This window comes from Trichosurus vulpecula, chromosome 5 (assembly GCF_011100635.1).
Source record: "Trichosurus vulpecula isolate mTriVul1 chromosome 5, mTriVul1.pri, whole genome shotgun sequence".
Lineage (NCBI taxonomy): Eukaryota > Metazoa > Chordata > Mammalia > Diprotodontia > Phalangeridae > Trichosurus > Trichosurus vulpecula.
In genome coordinates, this window is record NC_050577.1 from 53,264,811 (window position 1) to 53,288,784 (window position 23,974).

The 23,974-nt window shown below is 36.9% G+C and overlaps 1 protein-coding gene across 4 annotated transcripts in view; it reads right to left on the reverse strand.

Annotated features, from left to right (window-relative positions):
- Nucleotides 1–2,167: 2,167 nt before the first annotated feature.
- RUNDC3B (RUN domain containing 3B) overlaps nt 2,168–23,974 on the reverse strand; it is a 121,441-nt gene continuing 99,634 nt past the window's right edge. The window contains exons 9-11 of one of the 4 annotated variants that reach the window (XM_036759046.1): nt 19,300–19,446; nt 10,873–10,994; nt 2,174–4,990 (exon numbers count right to left, since the gene is read on the reverse strand). In XM_036759046.1, coding sequence (XP_036614941.1) covers nt 4,845–4,990; nt 10,873–10,994; nt 19,300–19,446 — 415 coding nt within the window. In that variant the 3' untranslated portion in view covers nt 2,174–4,844. Of the gene's footprint in view, nt 4,991–10,872; nt 10,995–19,299; nt 19,447–23,974 lie in introns of all 4 variants that reach the window. The other 3 variants (XM_036759045.1, XM_036759048.1, XM_036759047.1) reach the window with 3 other exon arrangements.

Consider the following 23,974-nt stretch of genomic DNA (forward strand, 5'->3'; position numbering starts at 1 on the left):
CACTTCATGCGTGACCTCAGGTAAGTTACTGAATCTCTCTGGACCTCCTTTGTAAAGAGAGGGTTGCACCATAGAACTCAAGTCCCTTCCACCTAGAAGCCCTATCATTTTCTACAGAGAAGAAAGAGAAAATTTTCTTGAATTCAAATAGGTTTAACAAGTTATTTACTAATCCCCTATTATATGTGGTAGTGCTAGGGATACAGAGATAAAACAGTACTTGCTTTTAAGGGCTCCCAAGCCTCCTGAGGGGATACACCATGAAAACAGGTCAGTAAATACAAAATACTGTCAAGAGATAGAGAGTACCAGCACCTTGTTGTAGCAGAACAGCCCTCATTTCAAAGTAGTCTCTGAAGAAAGCTAAGGAGGACAATATAGAACATCTGACAGTCCATAGAGAGCAAGATGGAGCTTTATGGGATAAAAATCTCATAGTTGTTAAAAATCATCTTTTAGTCAAAGACATGATAGGCTTTTAGCAAGTTAGGGTTAGCTGCATGTGAGTGTATGACCACATTGTATCTGTCATGGTTCAGAGGTAAAGATGGATGTTTAAAAACAAAAAAAAATCACATTTAATATCTAGGTCTATTGAAGAAATGACATAAACATTGTCTAGTCAATGGAGTGCTGTGCCCAGATTTTTGATTTTTTATGAATTCAAGGGATTGATGATCTGCTATGTCATTCAGGAATATCACAAGCTTTCCTTTTTAAAGTGCATCATACATGCTAATTTTCTTGGTGATCTGATGGTCCCAAAAGCAATATAACATTTGCTGAAAAGTCTGAATATCTGAATATACTGCTTCTTAACTGCATATCCTTAAATTTGATTTGTTTCCACAAGGAAAAAGTTTTTTCTTTAAGTATTAGATTGGATAGCTTTATTAGGTATGAAACAAGACTTTCACACAAGTGAGAATCTGCTTAAAAATAATCCTTCTTCTTACATCCATTATGTTTATTTACCCTAATAGAAATCCTTTTCTGGCTTAAGTTATTCTCTTTGGGGAGGAGGATGCCTACCCCGAGTTTGAGTTAGTGTCACTTTGAAGGTTTCCAACTGGCTCCATAATGGTATCAATGTTAAGACGTCAGTTCTGAGTAATTTTTAATTTTTCTAATCTATATAGGAGACCTATTTTAAATTAATACAACATCTCTGATTTGCTTGAAATATACTTTGAAATATGCCACCTTGACAGCTGAATAACCTTTGTTTCCTGATTTCTAACAGTTAATGTGGCAAGAGACACAAATGTTGCAAAAGTAGGCTTTTCCCCCCTACTCTCAAGAAAGCCAAGTGATATACTCCCAGATAACAATTCTTAAGCTCTTAGTGTTTTGGTAAAGAGATAAACTAACCCACATCAGGTCATATTCGAAGAGTCTGTAGTGATATAGGCACTGTATGCTTTTATGTCCTTTTATAGTTAAATTGAAAATTTGAGGAATTTTCGCCTATTTGTGAAAGTAAGATTATTAAAAATAAGTCACTCTGTAGAATGCTTACCATTTGGGGGAGACCACCCTGGGCGATATTATCCTTATTTGGCAGCCAAGGTAACTGAGGTTCAGGAAGGTTTGATTTTGCCCTTGCTTGCAAATGCAGGTGTCAAAGTGGAAACCACAGATACCATAAAAGTGGGCAAAAATTTTACCTTGCTTGTATCACTTTGTTTTAGGGAGCAAGGAAATGAATTACTTAATATAATTCCAAAGAATATTTATAGATATTTTATTTTTAAAGATTTAAGAAACTGAAGATATAGGTATTCAGCGACTTGCTTAGGGTTACATTGCTGAGCAGTAGCAAAGCTGGGACTAGAAGAATCCTAGTCTCATGACTAAGTTGTCTTTGCTAAGTTACCTCAATAATCAGTAGAAAGTAAATAACAAGATTCACCGACATTCATCCAACACACTCAGTGGCAAGCGTGGAGAAAAGAAGGCTTGCATCCATAACCTTGGCTCTGGCACCACTAGGCAATAAAAGCTTAAAACTTTGCTTACAATAAACGTGTGATGATGCTGAGTTTTTGCTTGTGTTGAAGTGTACTTCTCCAAGTAAATATCCATTAAAATATAAATAGTAAATTCTTCCCACATTTTATGTTTTGGTTAGGATTGGCTTGTGGAAGCAAAAGAAACTAGTCATTATTGATGGCTATAAAATGTTTAATTTACATGCAACAAATCTATATCAAGGCAACAAAATACACCGTACAAGTTTTGGCATTAATTCAACATTCATGATATTTTTTCCTGAACAATGAACATTGCCATTTAGAACTGAGGCTTGAGACATACAATCAGTTTTCTCATGCACAGACATCTATAAATTCTATGACTATTATGAAATGACCTGCGTAGAAAGCTGAAATTCCACAAGAGCAAATGAATTTTACTCCAAGAGCTCCAAGAAAGGGAGCACGACAGAAGTAAAAAATTATGATTGTGTCTTTGATATGATGGGCTGAGAAAAATGTTTAATTCTGCACACAGTAAAAGGTATGAATGCACAAGGTATTGACAATATCTGTTAAATAAAATCTGAACACTTTAAGGATTCCACCTTTTTCCTGTATACTAAACATGTATGCAAATTAGTTATTTAAAAAATAAAAATAGAATGTCATAAAGGTAGGTTGATAGGTGCAATAAATGATGCCGTTCTTAGTGGCAGATCTTGTGGAAAGTAGCACTATTAATCCAGGACCAAGGCAAACAAGTAGGCGGCTATTTAATTGCATCGCCCCTACGACTATTACCAAAATCTGCTCTTAAATCCTTCCTTTGTATCAAGGTAGCTTAAATGGTAAGCTGTCATTATAAGGGAGAGATGGGAGGGGGATAAAATTTTTTTTAACATCGTCAGGATTTCTTCTTTCCCTGAAATCATACAATTTAAGCCTATTAACTCCACTTACAAGTACTATTATTTATTTTTAGCATAATTAGAATGGCCAGGTAACATTTAATTCAATAAATTCCCATGTTCGTTTAATTTCTATTCCAAAGAATAACTAGGTTAAATTTCTGTTACTCCAACTGCTTTATGGAAATAAAGTAAATAAATAGTGCCAAGTACTTAAAAGACCTACATTACTCTGTATTTTAAAATATAAATCACTCATGTCCATCGTAAACAATACCATCTCAAAACAAAGGTATGAAGTCCCCAGTTGTATGGCAGTGACTTCATGTAAACGATTAAAATAACTTCTTTGGCACAACAAAACATAGACTATGCTCCCCCTCCCCTCCAAAAAAAATTAGCTATAGAAAATAAATCATCTATTTTCTTACTCTTAAGTTAGTATAGTGGGATTTAGAAATAGATGATTATTTGCAGCTATGGAATCTGAAGCCTGGAAAGGTAATCCACAGCTTATTTAGAATAAGTTCCCTACCTGTACACACCAGAATGAAAGTTAATTATCAGATGTTAGAAGATTTAGTCCAAACTCATTTTATAGACGAGAATGTTGATTCTCTGAGAGGTCAAATAATTTGTCCAATGTCATGTGGTAGGTTAATATTATCATTTGAAATAATGGAGCAAACTTTATTAATAATTTTGTTTTTAATGGACTAGTGTGATTAATTATAAAGCCTGGAAAAAATAGTTTATTGCTATTTAAACTGGAGAGGAAAAAAAAAAAACTTTAGTGTGGTATGTATGATTTTATCAGATGTGCTTAAATTTAAGCCATCCAGACTGTTTCTAATTTTTTAGAATTTTCTCCATGTTTTTACATAGTTTTCCATGTGTGTGTGTGTGTGTGTATCTCCACATACATGGCAATTTACCAGCTATGTTTTTAGAAAATTACAGGGAAACCTGGCCAAGGAATTTAGTTAATCATTTCACTAAAGTGCATCTAGGTTATTATAAATCCCTTTTTCATGGACCTTATCAAATACATTATCAACTATCTAAAAAGGTAAATGTCTATAAAATTTACAAAAGTTGAAGTGGAATGTCAGTATCAATTGGTAAATGTTAAAAACGCAAAAGTATTTTCAAATTAATTGAATAAGCTTCTTCAAAATCTGAACAGTTCTGACAATCTTGATCATACATTAGAAGACATTTAAGCACTGGATTACAACAGGAACTCAATGAAAACCTGAAGTTGTGAAGCAGAGCCTAGACTGTGGAAAGGCAAGTAGGAGGTACCTAATGACACTGGCCCATGGTGGGGCCAAGGGTAAGGATTACCGTTTTTAAAAACCATTGCCAGAAAAGTTTACTTTCCATGCCATGTAGGTATATATTTGGTGGTATGCAAAGATGTGTATGTTACATGGAGGCACAATGTCTCAAATGTCTCCAGTGAACAGTTACACAGGGCACAGAATTTTCAGACCTTGCCTAAGGCATACAACTGCCTTGTCTGGGCCCTCTTTGGGTGTCATTTCTTCTTTAAGATGCTATCTGCATCAATACATGAAAATGCTTTGTTTAAATCCCATGAACTCAGGTCTTTGTAGCTAAAAAATATTTAAATAAACATGTGAAAAATCATTTGTAGTATGTGCATTCTGAATTGTTTGGGGAGCTTTTTGGTTTAAATTTTTGTTAAAATCTTTATCAATTCACCTTTAAAAATTGCACATTTATCAGAGAAACTAGAAACAAGAAAAATCAGTTGCGATATTCTTCATTGAGAGTATATGAACTGGTTTCTAAATAAGAGAATATAAATGAAATCTTAAAACAGCATCTAACTATTTGCTTAAGACTAATGTCTTCCCAGCGCTCAAACTCATGGAATGTAGACTGAATGTATGCAACATAAGAGATCTTTTCTGGCTGCCATCACATTCACTTTTCAAGATGGAGTTAAGCCTGGACTGGTCATCTCTGTGGTGGGACTTGGAAGGTAGTCACTTGACTTCAGGCTTGTTAGAGATTTATAACTTGCTACTGAGGTTAGAGAGCCACAGAGACCAAGTAATGAGGGAGTGTCTTCTTTACCTGCAATTCAGAGAATAATAAAAATTAAGTCATTGTATGTACTTTAAAAACAATTTTGCCTGTAAAAGTGTCATTGAGAACTGCTACATTTTAAAATCCTGCTAGTGGAAATATCACTGCAATACTAAAAGCATGCTGCATCAACAGATGTTAGCTTTCACTATTTTCAGCATTACTGCTACAAACCTATCAAAAATGACATCCGTTTTTCACATATTTGATGTATTTGTGTAATTTTGAAGTATTTTCCATATTCAAAAGCCACCCGTCCCCCCCAAAAATGTCAGGCTACTAAAAAAAAGGGTGGGTTTAATTAGGAAGCAAAGGTGCCTTTTATATTCTAAGTAAGCTTCACAGCACCTGAATTTTAGAAAGTTTACAAAAAGAGGACCACAATCCAGGTTTGGAGCTTGGACTATTATTGCAAATTGCCGCTGGGGAGTCTGCCTTGCCTCTACTCTCGCCCCACTCCAATTCATCCTCCATTCAGTCACTAAAGTGATTTCACTAAAATGAGGTCCAATCATGTCACCGCCCTACTCAAACTCCAGTGACTACCTATTTCCTGCAGGAACGAATACAAAATACTCTTTTTGGCATTCAAAGCCATAACCTAACTGCTTCCTATCTTTCCAGGCTTCTTATATATAACTCCCTGACACATACTTTTTGATCCAGTGACAGTGGCTTCCTGGCTGTTCAGCAAACCAGACCCTTCATCTCTCAGCTCCAGCCCCTTTTCTCTGGCTGGCCCCCATGCCTGGAATACTCTTCCTCCTCCCCACTGACTACTGACCTCCCAGGCTTCCTTTAAGTCTCAACTCAAATCCCACCTTTTACTTGGGGATTTGCAAACATGCACACAATAATACATACCAAATAGGTTATCAAGGAAAGCCTCCTGTGGAAGAAGGTGTTTGAGCCAAGCTTGAAGAAAACCAAAGATTCTAAAAGAGCTGAGATGGGGTATTGTGTTCTAGGCATGGAAAGCATAAACCAACTTTGCCTGTGTATGAGCTCTCATGACTTTCATTAATGCTGATTCACTTAAAAAAAAACCCATTTCTATATTCTACTTGTTAACTAACTTTTGAGACTTGTTTGCATGATTTGCTTTGTTTATCCTCTCTGGGGGTACTACAGTGCTTTGTTTTATTTATGGTTTTGCTATATCTTGAATCTCTAGAAATGTGTCATTAATATGGCAGCAGAAAATTGGAGTTACTCAAGAAATACTGCTGTAGCATCTTAGGTGTTAGATATCTCTAGTCAGTAACATAGAAGGTATCTTTTTCAGACACACACACACACACACACACACACCCCAATTATTTTGGTCCAGGATATCCTTAGCAGTAAAACCTTCATCAAGGAAGCTGAAGTCAAGCTTATTTCCAAAGCTGCTCATGGCTCCTCTAAAGTATAATAAAATGGGAAACTAAGAAATGAAGTGAAAAGGAAGACAGTCTTTGAATCTAAGGCTCTTTTCCCCTAGATTTAGCCACTGCTCAGGAAAAGTTCTGAATTAGCATCCACCCCTCACCCCCAGACTCTGATGATATACAGAACTCAGCATCAATGATGATAATTTCCTTTGACATGTATGTTACATACATGTAATTTCTTCCCTTGACATGTATGTTACATTTATATATGCATGTATAGGTATGTGTATATGAGTGTGTGTGTGTGTAATGACGTGTCCACAGAAGTTCTCAGATGCCTCTCCACAGAAAGATGGTGACCCTGGGTTCCCAAGCTCCACCAGGCCCTACCCATCTACAAGGGTTCATTGTACAGTCTTGGTAATGGGCTAGATGCGGGTCTGAGGAGCTTGCTCCCATCACGTTGATGATGACATTACTTTGGTGGTGGTAACTCTCTACCCCCACCTACTAAGTCTTAGAGGACTTGTGCTTTAAGATTACAGGTGCTTGAAGTGGTGAAGTAAATGACTCATTTGTGAATACATTTTCCCTCAGCAGTGAGCTCCGGAAAGTTACAGCTTGCATGGCATTTCACATGGCATTTGCATGACATTGCAGATTTGTTTTCACTTTCATTTGAGTGAATTAACACCAAGAAAAGTCACCAGACCAGCAAAGTTGGTTTATACTTTCCATGCCTAGAACAGGGATAGCCCAAAGTTTGATCTGAGGAGAAAGAAAAAGCCCCAGCCAAAAATAAACACACACCTAATGTATGTACATGTACTGTACATATATGTATGTGTGTACATGTACTTATATCCCAAACCAATTGTCAGATACTTTGCTCAAAATATGTACCATTAAAATGATTCCTTGAAGGATTTCTAGAAATGTGTACATTGCAATCGAGTTAAGGAGATTCTTTTAATAAAGTTTAACTTGTATGGCTGCATGATATAATGGACAGAATTGTAGAGAGAGAAAAAGGATTGAGCAGGAAGAAATTCTCTCCCTTGCTCTGACCCTACCTTTACAAAGCCAAACAAACAAAAAATATAAACCACACTTCCTTTTTAGCCAAAGCAAGTATTCACTAAAGCCCCAAAATCTTAGGTACAATAATATAAATAAACCAAAATGCCTTTTCTGTTTCTACCATCCATACTACCTAAGTAACCTTCAAATACCTGTGTACCTGACCTTTACCATCAAAGAGCTTAACAGAACCTGGATTAGGTTAACTAATACATTTTAGGCACTGGAGGATGTTATAGAAATCTAACACTTCAAGGATTTGTGACTTAGTGGATGCACATGTTCTTTTCACCAATACCAAATGAAAACTCATTTTTACAACCCAGTTGATAGGCCTCAGGAGTCGTTACACTGATGTTAATGAAAATAGCCAGTGAGTGATAGAAGGGGTAAGACAGGAACACTATCATAATGTTACCAGGGCTGTGGAGTGTTCCAACTATTCTGGAAAACGATTTGGAATGACAAGATAAAAATGACTAAGTTCGTGCCCTTTCACTTACTAAATCCCACTAATGGGCACAAAAAAAGTAGTGACAAAAATTTAAACAAAGTGGAATATACCCATTATTGAAGTATGTTTGACCAAGCTGAGATGCAAGGGTAATGTAATATCATGCCCAACTTTGTGACCTTGGACAAGTCACTTAACTTCATTGGGTCTCAATTTACTCATCTCTGAAATGGGGGGGGGGTGTAGATTAGATGACCTCTGAAGGCCCTTTCAGTTTGAAATCTATGATCCTAACAACTGACAAATATGAGGGTTTCAGAGAAAAATGAAAAGACTTGCATGACCTGATACAGATCCAGGAAAACAACATACACTATGACAACTGTAATTTCAGTGAAAATATGTTTTATGTGTATTATGTCAACCCTAGGAAGTAGGTGGTGTTTTTTTATACCATTTTTACTGATGAGGAAACTGAGGCCCAAAGAGGTTAAGTGATTGCCTAGTCACACAGCTAGTATTTATCTGATGCAGGATTCAAACACAGATCTTCCCAACTCCAAGTCTAGCACGGTGACACCTAGATGCCTAACAACACTAAATGACATCCAAATTAAAATATAGTAACCAACATTTGTTCTAGAGGACCAATGATGCAACATCCTCTTTCTTGGTCAAAGATGATGAACAATTTGAGGGTAAGGTGTTGCGTATACTGTCTGGCATTATAAAGGGTATTAATAGTGTTTTGGAGGTAGCTGGGAAATTACTTTTGTAAAAAATAAAAACGGCAATAAAATATTTTTAAAATGTTGCTGTTACTAAAAAAAAAAATTACTGGTGCTATGGCCAGTCTAGTGATAAACCTTCGCATTTACTCTCTTAAAATAATAATAGCTAACATTTATATACTGCTTACTATATGCCAGGCACTTTCTTAAGCACTTTACAATTGTCTCATTTGCTCCTCAAAATAACCATTACTAGGATGAAGAAGCTGAGGCAAACAGTGGTTAAGTGGCTTGCCCAGGGATCACACAACTAGTGTCTGAGGTCACATTTGAATTCAGGTCTTTGTGATTTCAGGCCCGGTGCTCTAACTCTACCTACTGCACCACTGAGTGCCCCTACAAATAGGATGTACATTCATCTACCTGAGACGTTGCAGCATGTAAATTCAGTGTTTTAGCTCATATCAAGCAAGCAGATCTTGTGGGAGTAAGTATTGTAGAACCTTGCCTCTAGGAGGTCAGCAGATCATCAATGCAGATCTTGAAGGAATCTCAGAGGTCATCTCTTCTGACACCCCTCCCCCCCAATTTGACAGAAGACACTGAAGTGATTTGCCCAAGGACACAATAAGTGGTCGTTAGGGTTTGATAAAGGAGTTTTGTTCTGTTAGCCTAACGTAATGGGAATTGAAAAATTGACCATGATGGTAAAACAGTTACATCCTTAAGAGTGAATGCTTGCAGTGTTTATGATTGGCCACAAGATGGTGGACGTTTGTAATTTATGAAATGGTGGCTTCTTTCCCTTGGGAAATACTTGCCGTGTTGGTTAATCTCAATTCTCATTTAGGCACAAAGGCATTTACAGGCAAGCAGTGAGGGGTTGTTGGCAGGTAAATAGGCAAAATCCTTAAAACTTTTTCTGCATTCCTTTAGTGAAAAGGAAGGTCACAAGGAAAAAAGCACACAGTGGGGATTCGGGTAGGTTTGTTGTTTTTAAAATCACCTCATTTTAAAACTGGAATGACTGGACATTCCAAGCCCAATGTCTTATACCTGTATTGATGGTGCGGCTCTGTGGGGAGAACACTGAACTTGGACTCAGCAGACCAAAGGTTTGCTTTTGACTCTGCCATTTACTAGCTCTGAGACCTTGGGGCAGGTTACTTAACCACTCAGTTTTCTCATCTGCAAGATGGGTGAAATATTATTTGTGGTAGCTACCTTATGGGTTGCTGAGGCTAATTGTTCGTAAACTATAAAGCTCTAGTTTAGCTTATCTGAATCATCCTTATCAAAGGATGTACAGCCAGGAGCGTGTGGGTAAATGTTTAACAACTAAGTAAATTTAACACATCTTGCTTGTAACGTATGGCACACTTTTAAGTTTAATCAGCATTATTAACATTTTTTCCATCACTTTCTTATGTCAGCAACAACAAAGCATCACTTTCTTAACCAACAAAATAATAAATCCTGGCCTGATTTGTAGTGTTTGCAGATTTCTAAGACGTAACTGCTCATACTGAAAATTTAACAATCAGCTTTTGAGCTGGCTCCAGCATATCCCCATTACAGCATACTCTTTGAACTAAAAGCAGTAAAATGAGTTAATTTATTCATATTTTCAACAAAGATCATAGATTTAGAGATGGAAAGGTCCTACAAACTCACCTAGTCCAAAACTTTTTTAAAAATTAATGACTAACCTGAGGCCCAGAGAGTTTCAGGGACTTGCCCCAATTGTCTCATTGGTAACAAGTGCCACAACCAGGATGCAGTTAGGTGGCTAGACTTAAGTCAACTGCACTTTCTACTGCATCATGAAACAAAAGACTGCTGATTAATCAGAAAATTTAATTAACCATAAATAGCCCATTTCTTGAGCTTCTAACCAACTTCTTGTTGTACTTAAATGTATGAGAAGGAAAAGAAAAGAAACCATTGTCACAGTGTGCTGTAGTTTACAGAAAAAGTCCCAGATTCAGAGGACTGTCATTTAAGTTCTAGATCTATTACTTCCTACCTTTCTGACCTTGTTATTTAACTTTCTTGTTCTTGATGTCTTTGTAAAATAAGAGCATGGAACTAGATCTTTAAGGCCCCTCGTAGGCCCAGGTCACCTTCCCAGTATGGTCTGCAGAAAGTCCATCCCCAAGAGCATATTCTGATTCTCTATGAACATAGCAAGGCAGTAGAAGAAAAAGAATGTTGCAGGTAAACAACGCTTACCTTCACTTAGTAAATTTAACACATCTTGCTTGCCATCTCCATCCTGTGAATGGGCTGGGCCCAGAGATGTCTGAGATAGACTAACTTCTGCCGATAACTGGTCCAGACTTTGAAAACTTTTGCTGTAAAACAGGAATTAAAATACCATTTGGATTTCCTCCCACAAAGGAACACTTGAAAACTACAGTCTGAATTTTTTTTATTGACTTTGGACAAACTTCTCACCCACATTTTTCCTTGTACTCTTTTTAAGAGATATCCTGACCTCAATGATCTCTACCTCATTTTTATCTCATTCTTATCACTTAAAAAAAAAGGAAAGGGGAGTTATATTTGTGAAACAAGTTCATAGCTTTACACAATTATCTCCATTCTCCAGAATGCAGCCATTCTGGGTAAACATTTTTTTTTTTTGCAGGGGGGAAGGCAGGACAATTGGGGTTAAGGGACTTGCCCAAGGTCAAACAGCTAATAAGTGGTAGTTAAAGATTTAACTGCTAGGTTAAGTGACTTGCCAAGGCCTCACAGCTAGTTACCATATGGAAAGATAGATGGATTGCAAATCTTCAAAGAATTAGAATATCAATAATTCGACATACTACATTGAAAATCTAGTGAATGTAATCTAATATTTATTTGATGCTTCAAAAAACACTTCAAGATTTTATTAAGTCTTGGGATTCTCACTATCAATTATCACTGTGATACTGAAATGCTGGTTATTGGAATATCTGATAATACTTTGCTGTATTTAAGTACTAACAAGGTAACTTCCCTATTTGGACCTCCTTCATCTGAGTACTATATTCAGGCCTTTTTCTCTGGGAAGCTATTTCATTACAAATGTATTACAATGGAGGAAAAATGGCAATTTTCTTTTCAAGATTAAAGGGTAAGTTTACTACCATTTCCCCCACTTAGTCCTTCAATATAAAACTTAAAGATGAACTTTGGTATTAGCTACTTTGTTTTATATGTCATTTTCTATTATTTCTATATCTAAGTGGTTCAAGTTGGAAATATTCAACATATATTTAAGGTTAAACCTCAGTTTAAAAAAATAATCAAAATCTACTGTATTTTTTCCAGTAATCATGAGGAATATTTTATATGAAATAACTTCATCGAAAAGCAGATAGAACTTGAATTCTATTCTGCTGTAATTGGTTCTCCATCATATGTGCATGAAGAAATAATCCTAGCTGTAACAAATGCTAGGAAGGGTTAAATATAACCTTGTTCATCAAAACTCAAGTTAATCAAAAGGCCCCAGAATGGCAATGTAAAGAACCAATTTATAAAAATGAGGCCCACCATTTTTCTGTAGGCAGATCCCAGCAAGTAGCCCACAGCAGCATTTTAAATGGCCTTTGTCCATGTTCTCCAGATCAATTTTATTAAGAAGGAAAAATAAAAGGGTTTTATTAGGAAAGAATATGTGATTTATTTTTTTTCCTTTTAGAAATGAAGCGCATACTGCTATAATGGAAAAAATTTACCAGCATGTGAAAGTAGTGTTCTTATTTTCTTATGCAATAGCTTGCTAAGCATTCTCAAGTGTGAAAACAGATTCTCAATGCTACTATTACAAGGTTCTATTGATAAGACAATAGAGTCTTATCAGGAAAGTGTATTTTTTGTTCTACTAGAACTCAGTAGCTAGCCTGATTGGGAAAGATGAACCATTTAAAACATACTCCTTTTCATTGGTATTTATAACAGAAAAAATAAGTATTTTAGATATTTTAAGTAAAATAGGCTTATTGGCAAAACAAAACATTATCAGCTGGTTGATTATAAAAGAAAGCAAAAACACAGAGAAGGCGAGGCAGAATATTATGTTGGAAACAACACTGGGATTTGGATTCAGAAGACCTAGATGTGATTCCTGGCTTTCCTACCCTGAGCTTCAATTTCCTTACCTATGAAACAGGCCTAACAATACTAAGGTTGTTGTAGGCCTCAGATGATATAACATGTAAAAGTTCTCTTTAAATGTAACATAAATATAAATTATTATATCTACCAAGGCAGACTATAACTCCTCTACACGTAAGGAAACTATCTTCATGAATTAGTGTGGCCAAAAAACTTGTCAACCAGTAGCCTATCTATCAATATGTCTCTCTTAACTTAGCTAAGTCGGTTTTTAGAGGATAGATACACAATATATAACTGGGTCCATACTTAAAGACTTTCCAGCTTTCAAGAAGCTGCCAAAACTTGTGTTTTGCTAGCATGGCCTTCATGAACCCAGAGAGATCTCTCCACCATAATGAGGATATAGAAATAGGCCTTCAAGGGAGGTTTCATAAGGTTAATTTAAAAGAATCAGTTTTATGACACTTATTTTATCCTTCAAAAATTGCTAACGGTTTTTTAAAAGTAAACAAACCATGCTACTCAGCTATATAGCAACATAGGCGGTGGTGGTATTTGTCCTTCATTTTGGAAGAGAACCAATGACATCATAGGATGATGTCTTGACTCGTGAGTAAATTGGATTTAAGGTAGCAGAATTGCATAAAATTCTCAGCCTCATAATGTCTTCCACAGTCATCAAAGTCCAATGTCAAGAGTCAAGACTACTGGCAATGGCCTGGGATGCAATGGATGACCTTAGCGTTTTCCACATGACCAAACACTAAGTGCTCCAAAAGTGCCTGCTTCAGCTGCCTTCATGGCCATTGGAACAAATTGTTCTCATCTGCCCATTCTGGTAGGGTAAGTCTTCACATGTTTGGGTTAGACACACTCCCCCCAACTCACTGATGGGTTCAATTACCCTCAACCTGTTTATTCCATCTGCCAAGATGGTTTACTGAGCTGTGGCCGCTGTGCATGTGCAGCTTCTTGAAGCCACAGTTAAGAGTTGTGTGAAGGTAGACACCAAAGATGCATGAGCAGCCCTGAAAAAGGCTTAGCAAACCCTCACACCAGAGGTGCTAATCCTCCTGAACACCCCATCCATTCCAGAAACATAGGTATGTGACATATGATGATTGAATGAAATGTGAAGAGAATTATATGGATTTTTAAAATGAGTACTGATAGTCCGAAAGCACAATCTTTCTCAGAAACCTAAGTGGTCATCAGTAACAAATATCAAATTGAAAAAGAGCCTTCTTCATTGCCTATTAACTATTTAAGTAAGAAAGCTTTCTGTTGACATAACCAAATTGTCCATTACAGTTGAGTGTTGACTTTGGAAGACAACTTACTATGTTTAAAAACTTGATCGCTCATTTAAGATTTCTTAGGTTTCAGTGACTATCTACAGGTTAAATTACATGATAAATGCTGAAATAGAGAAACACAAATTAGGAAAGTTACTAGCCTAAAGAAGCACTTATGTAAAAGATATGAACACTAGGATTAATCCATACAATTTTCTTCATTTGTGATGATGACACTACTGACCCAACATCCCCCACAGTGCCTGGCACATAGCAGACACTTAATAAGTATTGATTGATCTTTTGCCAAGAATGAGTTAGGTTCATTCTAGTAGCGACTGTAAAGGTGTGCTAAATAGAATAATAATGAGCCTTTTGGGTACCCAGGGCAAGTAGCAGGATACGCACTGATGGTAAGCAACATGAAAAAGACCCTCAGATAAACTTCACAATTCATGATGTGAAAACAACAAAAGTAATTTAAAGAAATTCAATTTAACCTAAAGGAGAATTAGTCACTAGAGTGGCTTGCAGATGGGTGTTTGTAAATAATAATAGTGAGTGTTAGCTATTTTAGTTAACCAGGAATGAGGTACTGAACTCAGTTGTTTTAGAATTAAATTCCTGCACCCTCTAAATCTCTAAATTCTAGTGTCTTGGGGGCAAAGTCATTGTCACCCTTCCCTAGGTATAGCTTTGATACTAAACTATCCATTCATTTACCTTTGTGACTACTAGTCCTCATTCATAAGTCTCCTAGCCATGGTAAAGGTACAATTTTTAGCTGTAGAAATTTCTCTTATTGCAAAGGTCTGATATGAGAAATGATGCCTAAACCTTAGTCTCACTAGCCTGGTATTTAATCAAACGGTCTAATGTATCAGACATTAATCTAACCATAAGCATTTGAGCACACAAAATAGAAAAAAAAAAAGGAATTAGCTGCCTACCTTCCTCAGGTAGGATTAAAGGCATTAAACCTCATACATTCTTCCCTTTCAGTACTTGTAGTAATATGTATTTTCAAAAATTATGTTTGTATTAATTGTGTCCTATACTCTGTAACTTCAAGATAGGAGACTTTCCTTTAAAATCCAAAACCAAATATTTAATTAATTTAAATTTTGTTTTAAATTGTAAAACAGCCAAGAACAGAAACTTACATACATATGCATAGGCCTGATATACACTTAGACAACTTTTAATTATCTCCACTAATGGAGGGGACCTGAAGTGTGGATAATCTAAGTGATTTATCCTCCTAATGGTTTGGCACAGGCTAATGTTCATTTGTATTAGCCAAACATACACCAGCTGGGTAGCAGAGATAGTACGTTGAGGGTCTTACAGGCAGTGAGCAAGGGAGAGGAAGTAGCATAAATTTAATTTTCCATAGATAATCAACAAAGCATCTGCATGCAGATAATTAAGACTTTGTATACCTTTCTGCATCACTCTTACTTGCTTTATGATTTGAATTCCAAGGAATATGCTTGGAGAGTAAACTGACAATCACTGTAAGAGGAGGATGTTTATGATCATTTAATCTACTGATAGGATACTAAAAGGTGATAAGGATGATTGGGTCAGGATGGAAAAATCAGACAGGAGGTGGGAGGTGAAGCAACTCAAATTGTACAAACCAAACAGGATTTTCGCAATGTTAGGACTTGGAGAAACTTTGAAAACTCATCATCAAAAGCAGCAAAGGATACACATCCTTTCTCTTTGAGTAGGCCATGTTGTGATAAATACAAAGGGTGTACCACTAACCCCATCCATCTTAAGTGATATGAGCTATGCACCAATAAGTTATCAGGATAAATAAAAGATCTCTATTGTGGACCATGAAGATATAAAAGGACTCAGAGTTGTCAGTTATACAACAGCAATTCAATCTGAAGTAGAAGGGAGATTTGACAAACATGGATACGGAAAAAAGGACAAACTAGAAAGTTAATGGGAAACATAGCAGCACTACAGCTTATCTTGGTGCCAAGTGAAGTGAGCAGAGTCAGGAGAACAGTTTATTCAAGAACCACAATATTGTAAGGACAACAACTCTGAAAGACTCAGGATCTCTGATCAACACACCAAAAAGCACAGTTCTCATGATGAAACACACTGCCCACCTCTCCACAGAGAAGTGCCGGACTCGGCAGATCGAAACATATGTTCTTTTCCTTTTAGGATACTGCTAATGTGAGAACTTGTTTTGCAAGACTATATATATTTTAATGGGCTCTGTTTTTCTTGCCTTCTCAATGGGTGGCAGAGGAAAGGGTAAGAATTCGGAACTGAAAATAAATTGGGACATAGCAAGCAATATGTAATAGAGATTCAGATTTTCACATATGATCCTCTTTTTTGATTCTATTTTCTATATGGCAAAATTTTTGGCATTCATTAAATTCAGAATACAAAAATTAATCTTTATTTTAAAATAAATAAAACATTATATATATATTCATATATTTATAATCTTGTAGAGAAATAAAAGGACATTCTAAAGGTTCATTGTAATCTGAACTTGATATTTTAAGGAATATATCCAAAAGAAGGTTAAGAAAAGCCAAGATTCTCCAAGTGACTAGCTATTCAAAAAGAAAGAACATTAAAGACCTAAGAAGTCAATTAACAAACTGGAATTCCCACACTAGAGTTATATAAATATTTGAGATCCATTCTGGACAATCTTCCACATTTGATTGTCATATCCCGTATATTTGGTCAAGTTTACTCCCTAATATGGGCTTAACTGAGGTTACAGAGACCTTAAAAGGACCCCTTTTTTTCTAACAATGGCTCTGACCTTGCTGAGTCTGAGAACAGATAGAGGCATAGAAATGCTGCTCTCACAGAAAAGTGAGAGGAGTCTTGAGTTCCTGGGGAAAACTCTTTGACTTCAGTAGAGCGTTAAAGCTGTTGGTACTAGAACAATTATTTTAATAAAGGACCAGATTCTTGCAAAGGCCAAAAGTGTACATTTGTGAAAGTCACCTCTCTTCTTAAGGATGCCTTTATGGATCAGTGGTAAGGTACCCAGATGCCATGCACAAGCAAGCAACCACAGACAAATTTAAGGGCCTTCAGCTGAAGAGGTGCTGGGGGCTGGGGCGGGGGAGTCTTTGCCGAATCTTCAAGTAAAACAGCATAAGTTACTGAGAATTCTTCTATTCAGACAATTCAGAAACCTTTTTTTTTTAATATAAGGATGACATAATTGGAGACACATCTTCTAATGGCATCTGGATGAGAGCGGGCATTTTGTTTTAAGAGAAACTAGGAAAATAACACATAGGAGAACACAGCAGAGGATAGTAGGGGGAACACTGGATCTGGAACTGAAAGATGGAGGTTCAAGCCCTAGTTCTGTATTTACTACCTCTGTGACTTTAGGCAAGTATCTTCTCTAACATTCAACCTATTATTCAATTTACTCACCCAAAAAATGGGAAGGGTAGGCTAAATTATCTCTTCTAAGTTCCCTTTAAAACTTGCAGGGGAATGAATATTAATATAAATTAATTAATATTAACAGACTCCTAAAAAGTAGACCACTTTTGGCTCTGTTCCTAACTGCTCTTTCCTGTACCAGTAACTTTCTGACCCTGCAGGCCCATCCTCTTAATGAGTTCCTGCCCACGCCACTATTACAGAAAGTATCCGGGCCATCACTGCTCACTTCTCCCTCAGTCCTGCTCCTTACTCTTTGAACTTCTTCAGCCCACACTCTTATGTGTCGGCTCCCACTATAAGAATGTAAGCTCCTTGCAGGGAGGGACTGCCTTTTTTTTCCTTGTATTTATGTTTTGTGTTTAGTTAGCACTGTGCCTGGCACATAGAGTAAGCCCTTAATAAACTCTCTATCTAGTCTTTTTCTCTATCTATCTATCTATCTGTCTATCTATCTATCTGTCTGTCTGTCCGTCCATCTATCTTTCCACCTATCAATCTGTCTTCATTTGATGGATAGGACTGGTCTAGGTATATCTGTCCAGGAAGCAAATTGACTTCTCTTAGAACTCTAAATGCAATTATAACATTCTTTCTTTGAGAGTAAATATTCCATAGGAGGGTATACTTAGATAAAACTGAACAAGTTAATCCTAAGATTTAGAACAAGCAGGGACCTTAGAGATCTAATAAATCATGATGGCGATAATAAGAATAAGCTTGAAAGTTTGCAAAGCCCTTTACATATATTATCTCATTTATTCTTCATGATGACTCTGGGAGGTGAGTGCCATCATTCTCACCATTTCATAGATGGGGAAAATGAGGGAGGACGGCCAAACCAGGATTTGAACTCCAGTCTTGTTGACTACAAGTCCAGTTTGCTTCTCCATTGGGCCATCTAACCTACCTGGATCAACTAATTCATCCCCCTCATTTTACAGAAGTAAAGAAAGGCTACTTATAGGAAGGGCTATCTATCCATTGGCCTACAACATTGCCATTCCATCCAGCCACACTGAACAGAAGAAAGCTATGGTATGGAAGTCATACTCCCTGAATTGCTCTCAAACTGGAGATGCAAAACAAAGTTACTTAACTTATTTGCATAGTGGACTTCTTTATTGAGAAGAATTTCTGCCTTACCCTTAATAACATCTAATTTGGTACCTTCAAACTCCCAGAAAAATTAATCCTCAGTCAACTATGACCCCAAAGCCGTGAGTTCAACAATTAGAGATGCCTTAGACCCAAATTCATATTGTATGACTACTCATTTTCTCAAACTGAATAGAGGGAAGAAGTGGGAAGTCGAGGCAGTATTGACCCCTCCCTATACTATTCACTTCCCTAGGGTGCTTTGGCTTGAAAACAATGGCCCATACAACCTAGCCCCTCCAATTCCTGGAAAGCACTTTCTTGCAACTGATTCTGTACCCTGTCCCATTTTCATTCCACAGTCCTAAGCCAATGTTGAACTCAGGTAGAAGATAAGTTGAAAAATCAAAATAATAATAACTCATGGGTATAGGGAGCTTCAAGGTTTAGAAATAACAAACTTGTGAGACAGCTAGTCCAATAACCATCATTCTCACTTTGCAGATGACTTGACGGGGACTTAGAGATGTTAAGTGGCTGTCTCTAAATCATATAGCTTATAAGTGCCAGGATTTAAACCCTGGTGTTTTGCCTCCACATTTAGACTATACCCATCGCCTCAAAAGAAAGGGATGGTCATATGATTTTAGTACAACTGAAATTTTTAATTAGTTTGAAAAAAAAACATTCCACTTACTCATCCCACTGTTTATTGTGTTTTCGGTAAAGCAAGGTATCCAAGGCAACAGCATTGACATCCAGAGCTCCTGGGGAAGGCCACTGATTGGTGAGGTGGGTAGTTAACTCTTGTCTCGATCTTAAATCATTATTCTTTAGCACAGTCCTGTGAACATTCAGATGGAGAGTGCTTTTGTTTCCACTGTCCTGAAATGGTAGATGAGCCTACTGACATCAAGAGAAGCCCAACAACTCATCTTTTAAACAGGCACGTTAATATACAGCAAACAGACGGACACCAAGGTGAGGTGGGCAGTAGCTCTTCCCTGAAGTGTAGGTTGATCCTGTCCCTTCTGACTGCTGCACAGCGGTGCTTGTGAAGGATTGCCCACTGCCTCCTCAGAGACCTCACTGAGGGACAATGTGTATCTGGCATTATAAGAGGAAAACCCAAATGGCATTTTATTTCAACGAAACAATCATGGCTGTGGTTTAAGAAGGAGGGAGGGAGGAAGCATTTTTAGGGGACCTACTATGTGCCGCGCACAGTGCTAATCACTTTACAAATAGAGTCTCCTTTGGTCCTCACAACCAAATACCTTAGTGGGTAAATGTTATCATTTTCCCTATTTTACAGTTGAGGAAATTGAAGCAAACAGTGGTTAATTGGCTTGCCCAGGGTCACACGGTAAGTATCTAAGGCTAGATTTGAACTGAGGTCTTTCTGAGTCCGGACCCAGGACTCTAACCACCATTCTACCCAGCCGTCTCTAAGAATATTACAAATGCTATCAAAAAGCAGCGATAAAAATGGGGAAAAACAGCAAATGCCTGTGGGTAGTTCCCCAGTACCCAAGCTTAGTAACAACCTAGGAACGATTTAAGTAAGTTTTAAAAGAAATCCTCCAAAAATAAATCAGAAAAACAACATGGGGGGCGGGGGAGAGGGGGAAGGAAAACTTAGAAAATCCTAATAGGCAGATGACAAAAACTGTTTTTGTTAAGGATCGCTGGACTCCCGGATTCAAATGATATTATCACTGAAGGGCCACAGTAACTCAAGTAGAAAATGGTACAATGCCCATGGCTGTTCATCTTTTGCTTTCTGAGGGGTCCGGCATAGCCTGCATCTATGACTCTTTGAGGACAATGAGCAGTTGCAAATTGCTTTTCTAACAAGTTTTAAAAACTCCATCCATAAACGGATAGTTTCACACCATCTCACGTGATTTGGAGGTGATCAAGTCCAACCTTCTTATTTTGCCAATGAAGATACTATCTCGTATTCTAGTGATGTGGTATTCAGGTGGGTGAAGTTATGTGGAAGCAGGACTTTGCGTTGTGAAGGGCTTTATTCAACTATCTTTACTAAAATCGTATTCCAGATAGCCTGTATCCTTTAACGGAACAACCTTTACTAGCTGTGTAACCCTGGACAATTTGCGTGACCTGTTTGCCTCAGTTTCCACATCTGCAAAATGCGGACAACAATAGCACCTATCCCAGCAGTGAGGTTCAAATGAGATAGTAATGTAAAGTACTTACAGCATATAAATAAGCACTATATAAATGTTAGCTATTACTACTGCTACGACTACTGTTTTGGCATATGTGCTGACCAACTCACAAGTGGACATGAGGGAGATGGCTGAGAGCTTAACAGCAATTCAGAGGCTGCCACTAATGCTCGTAGGCAGAATGATTCTTTTTATCACAGGAGGCAGTATCAAAGATGGGGGAATGTGTTGGCAACAATTGGCCATACTCATAAAAATCAGCCCGTATGCTATCTTTGACATATATGCTATGGTATCCAGCCCCTCCTCTGGTGACCTGAAACATAAATCGGATTTACCGAACTATGATCAACCTCATAAATATTTATATGCTTTTTCAGGATTAAAAAGTTGGGGGCCATCGTGTCAAGTGACAAAGACAGGCTATCGGCAGCTCACAAAGGTATAATTAAGATGGCATCCAGTTGTATTGTGGGTATACCATTTTAGGGGGGATACTGACATGCTAAAATGTATCCAGAGGAAGGTTTGCAGGATGGTGACAGCACTAGAAGCTATGCCATTCAAGTATCAGTTGAAGAAATGAGAGAGTTTTAGCCCAAAGAAGAGAAGCCTTTGAATATCAGCTCCTTCAGGGTAGGGACTGTTTTGGTGTTTCATCTTTATATTTACAATGATTAGCACATAGCAGGCCCCTTAGAAATGCTTGTTGAACTGATAACTGAACGATAGTTGTTTTCAAGTATCTAAAGGGCTGACACATGAATGAAGAGTTGGATTTATTCTGCTTGGATCCAGAGGCATAACTAAGAACAGTGGGTAAATTTCATATAGACAGACATTTGCTAATTATTAAAAAACGCTTCCTTTCAATTTGAGCTGTCCAAACATGGAGTGAGCTGTCCCTAGGAAGTAGTGAGAATTCAAATAGAGGTTAACTGGCTACTTGGTGCTATAAGAGGGATCTTTTTGTTCAGGCATGAGGTAAACTAGATAGATCCCTTACAATTCTGATATTCTTTGATTTTGTGAAAAGACTTTAGAGAGGGAAAAGACTTTTGATTATACCATTTTCAATTACCACATGAAACACTCCCACAGATTATCTCACCACAATATTCTTTTAGGTTAAGATTTTGCTTTATTTTCCTTTCAGAAAGGGGTAGAGAGGGGAAAAAAGAGGATTGTTGAAATAGCTTGCTACTCTCATTAGTGAAAGGAAAAAAATGTTTACTTTTTCTCTGAAAACATAAGCAAATATGAAGGAAGGCAGCCTAGCCATACCAGATCTCAAGCTGTATTACAAAGGGATAATCACCAAAACAATCTGGTACTGGCTAAGAAATAGAGTGGTGGATCAGTGGAATAGATTAGATATACATTACATAGTAGGGAAGAGCCACAGTAATCTTGTATTTGATAAACGCAAAGATCCCAACTTTTAGGGGAAGAACTCACTATCCAATAAAAACTGCCGGGAAAACTGGAAAGCAGTTTGGCAGAAATTAGGTATAGACTAATATCTCACATCATATACCAAAGAAAAGTCAAAATGGGTACACGATTTAGACATAAAAGGTGATACCGTAAGTAAATTGGGAATAATTTACCTGTCAGCTCTAAGTATAAGGGAAGGATTTACTACCAGACAAGAGATAGAAAGCATTATGGGATATAAAATGGACAACTTTGATTACATTAAATTTAAAAGGTGTTGCACAAACAAAAATGAAACACAAGGTTAGAAGGAAAGCAGAAAACTGGAGGAAAAAAATTTTACATCAAGTTTCTCTGATAAAGGCCTCATCTCTTAAATATATAGAGAACTGGGCCAAATTTATAAGACTACAAGTCATTCCCCAGTGATTAAATGGTCAAAGAATATAAACAGGTAGTTTTCAGATGAAGAAATCAAAGCTATCTATAGTCATTTGAAAAAATGTTCTAAATTACGATTGATTAGAGAAATGCAAATTAAAACTCTGAGATACTACCTCACATATGACAGAATAGGAAAATGACAAATGTTGGAGGGGATCTGGGAAAATTGGGACAGCAATGCACTGTTGATGAAGTTGTGAACTGATCCAACCATTCTGGAGAGTAAATTAGATCTATGCCCAAAGGGCTGTAAAACTGTGCATGCTTTTGACCCAATAATACCACTACCAGGTCTGTTTCCCAAAGAGATTTAAAAAAAAGGAAAAGGACCTATATGTACAATAATATTTAAGAATTGGAAATTGAGGATATGCTGATCAATTGGGGAATAGCTGAACAAGTTGCGATATATGATTATGATGGAATACTATTGTGCTATAAGAAATGATGAGCAGGATATTTTCAGAAAAAACTTGAAAAGACCTACATGAACTGATACAAAGTAAAGTGAGCAGAACCAGAAGAACAGTGTATACAGTAACAACAACATTGTACAATGATCAACTGTGAGTAACTTAGCTATTCTCAGCAATAAAAAGATCCAAGAAAATTCTGAAGGACCTATGATGAAAAATACTATCCACCTCCAAAGAAAGAACTGATGGAATATGAATGAAGAATGAAGCACACTTTTTTTACTTTATTTTTCTTGTTGGTTGTTGGTTTTGGTCTGTGTTTTCTTTTACAACATGACTAACATGGAAAAATATTTTGCATTACTGCATGTATAACTTTTATCAAATTGCTTGCCTTCTCAATGAAGAGGGAAGGAAGAAAGGGTAGGAAAGAGGAACTCAAAATTATTTTTAAAATGAAGGTTAGAAATTGTTTTATATGTAATTGGAAAAAATAAAATATTACAACTTTTAAAAAACATAAGCAAACGATTATACAATTTCACATTGGGAAAATCAGAAAAACAGAAATGTTGATATTTCTCATGCAATTGCAGAGGTGGTCACTAATTACCAATATCTTAAATCCTCATTAAATAATTTCCAAATTAATCTTCTCTAAATGCCATTTCAACAACCTTAGATACTACATTGGGTACTGAGGAGTTAAGGTCCAAATCTGAAGATCCTATTATCCATAATGCTGATGATAATATTTCAGAAAGGCAAATTTGTTTCATTTTCTATGTTTTTCCTATCCTCCTGACATTTTCCTCTATGTATGTTCTTGAAATGATAAGTTTCATGCTTTCTATAGCATTGTTTTCCTCTCCAGTGCTTT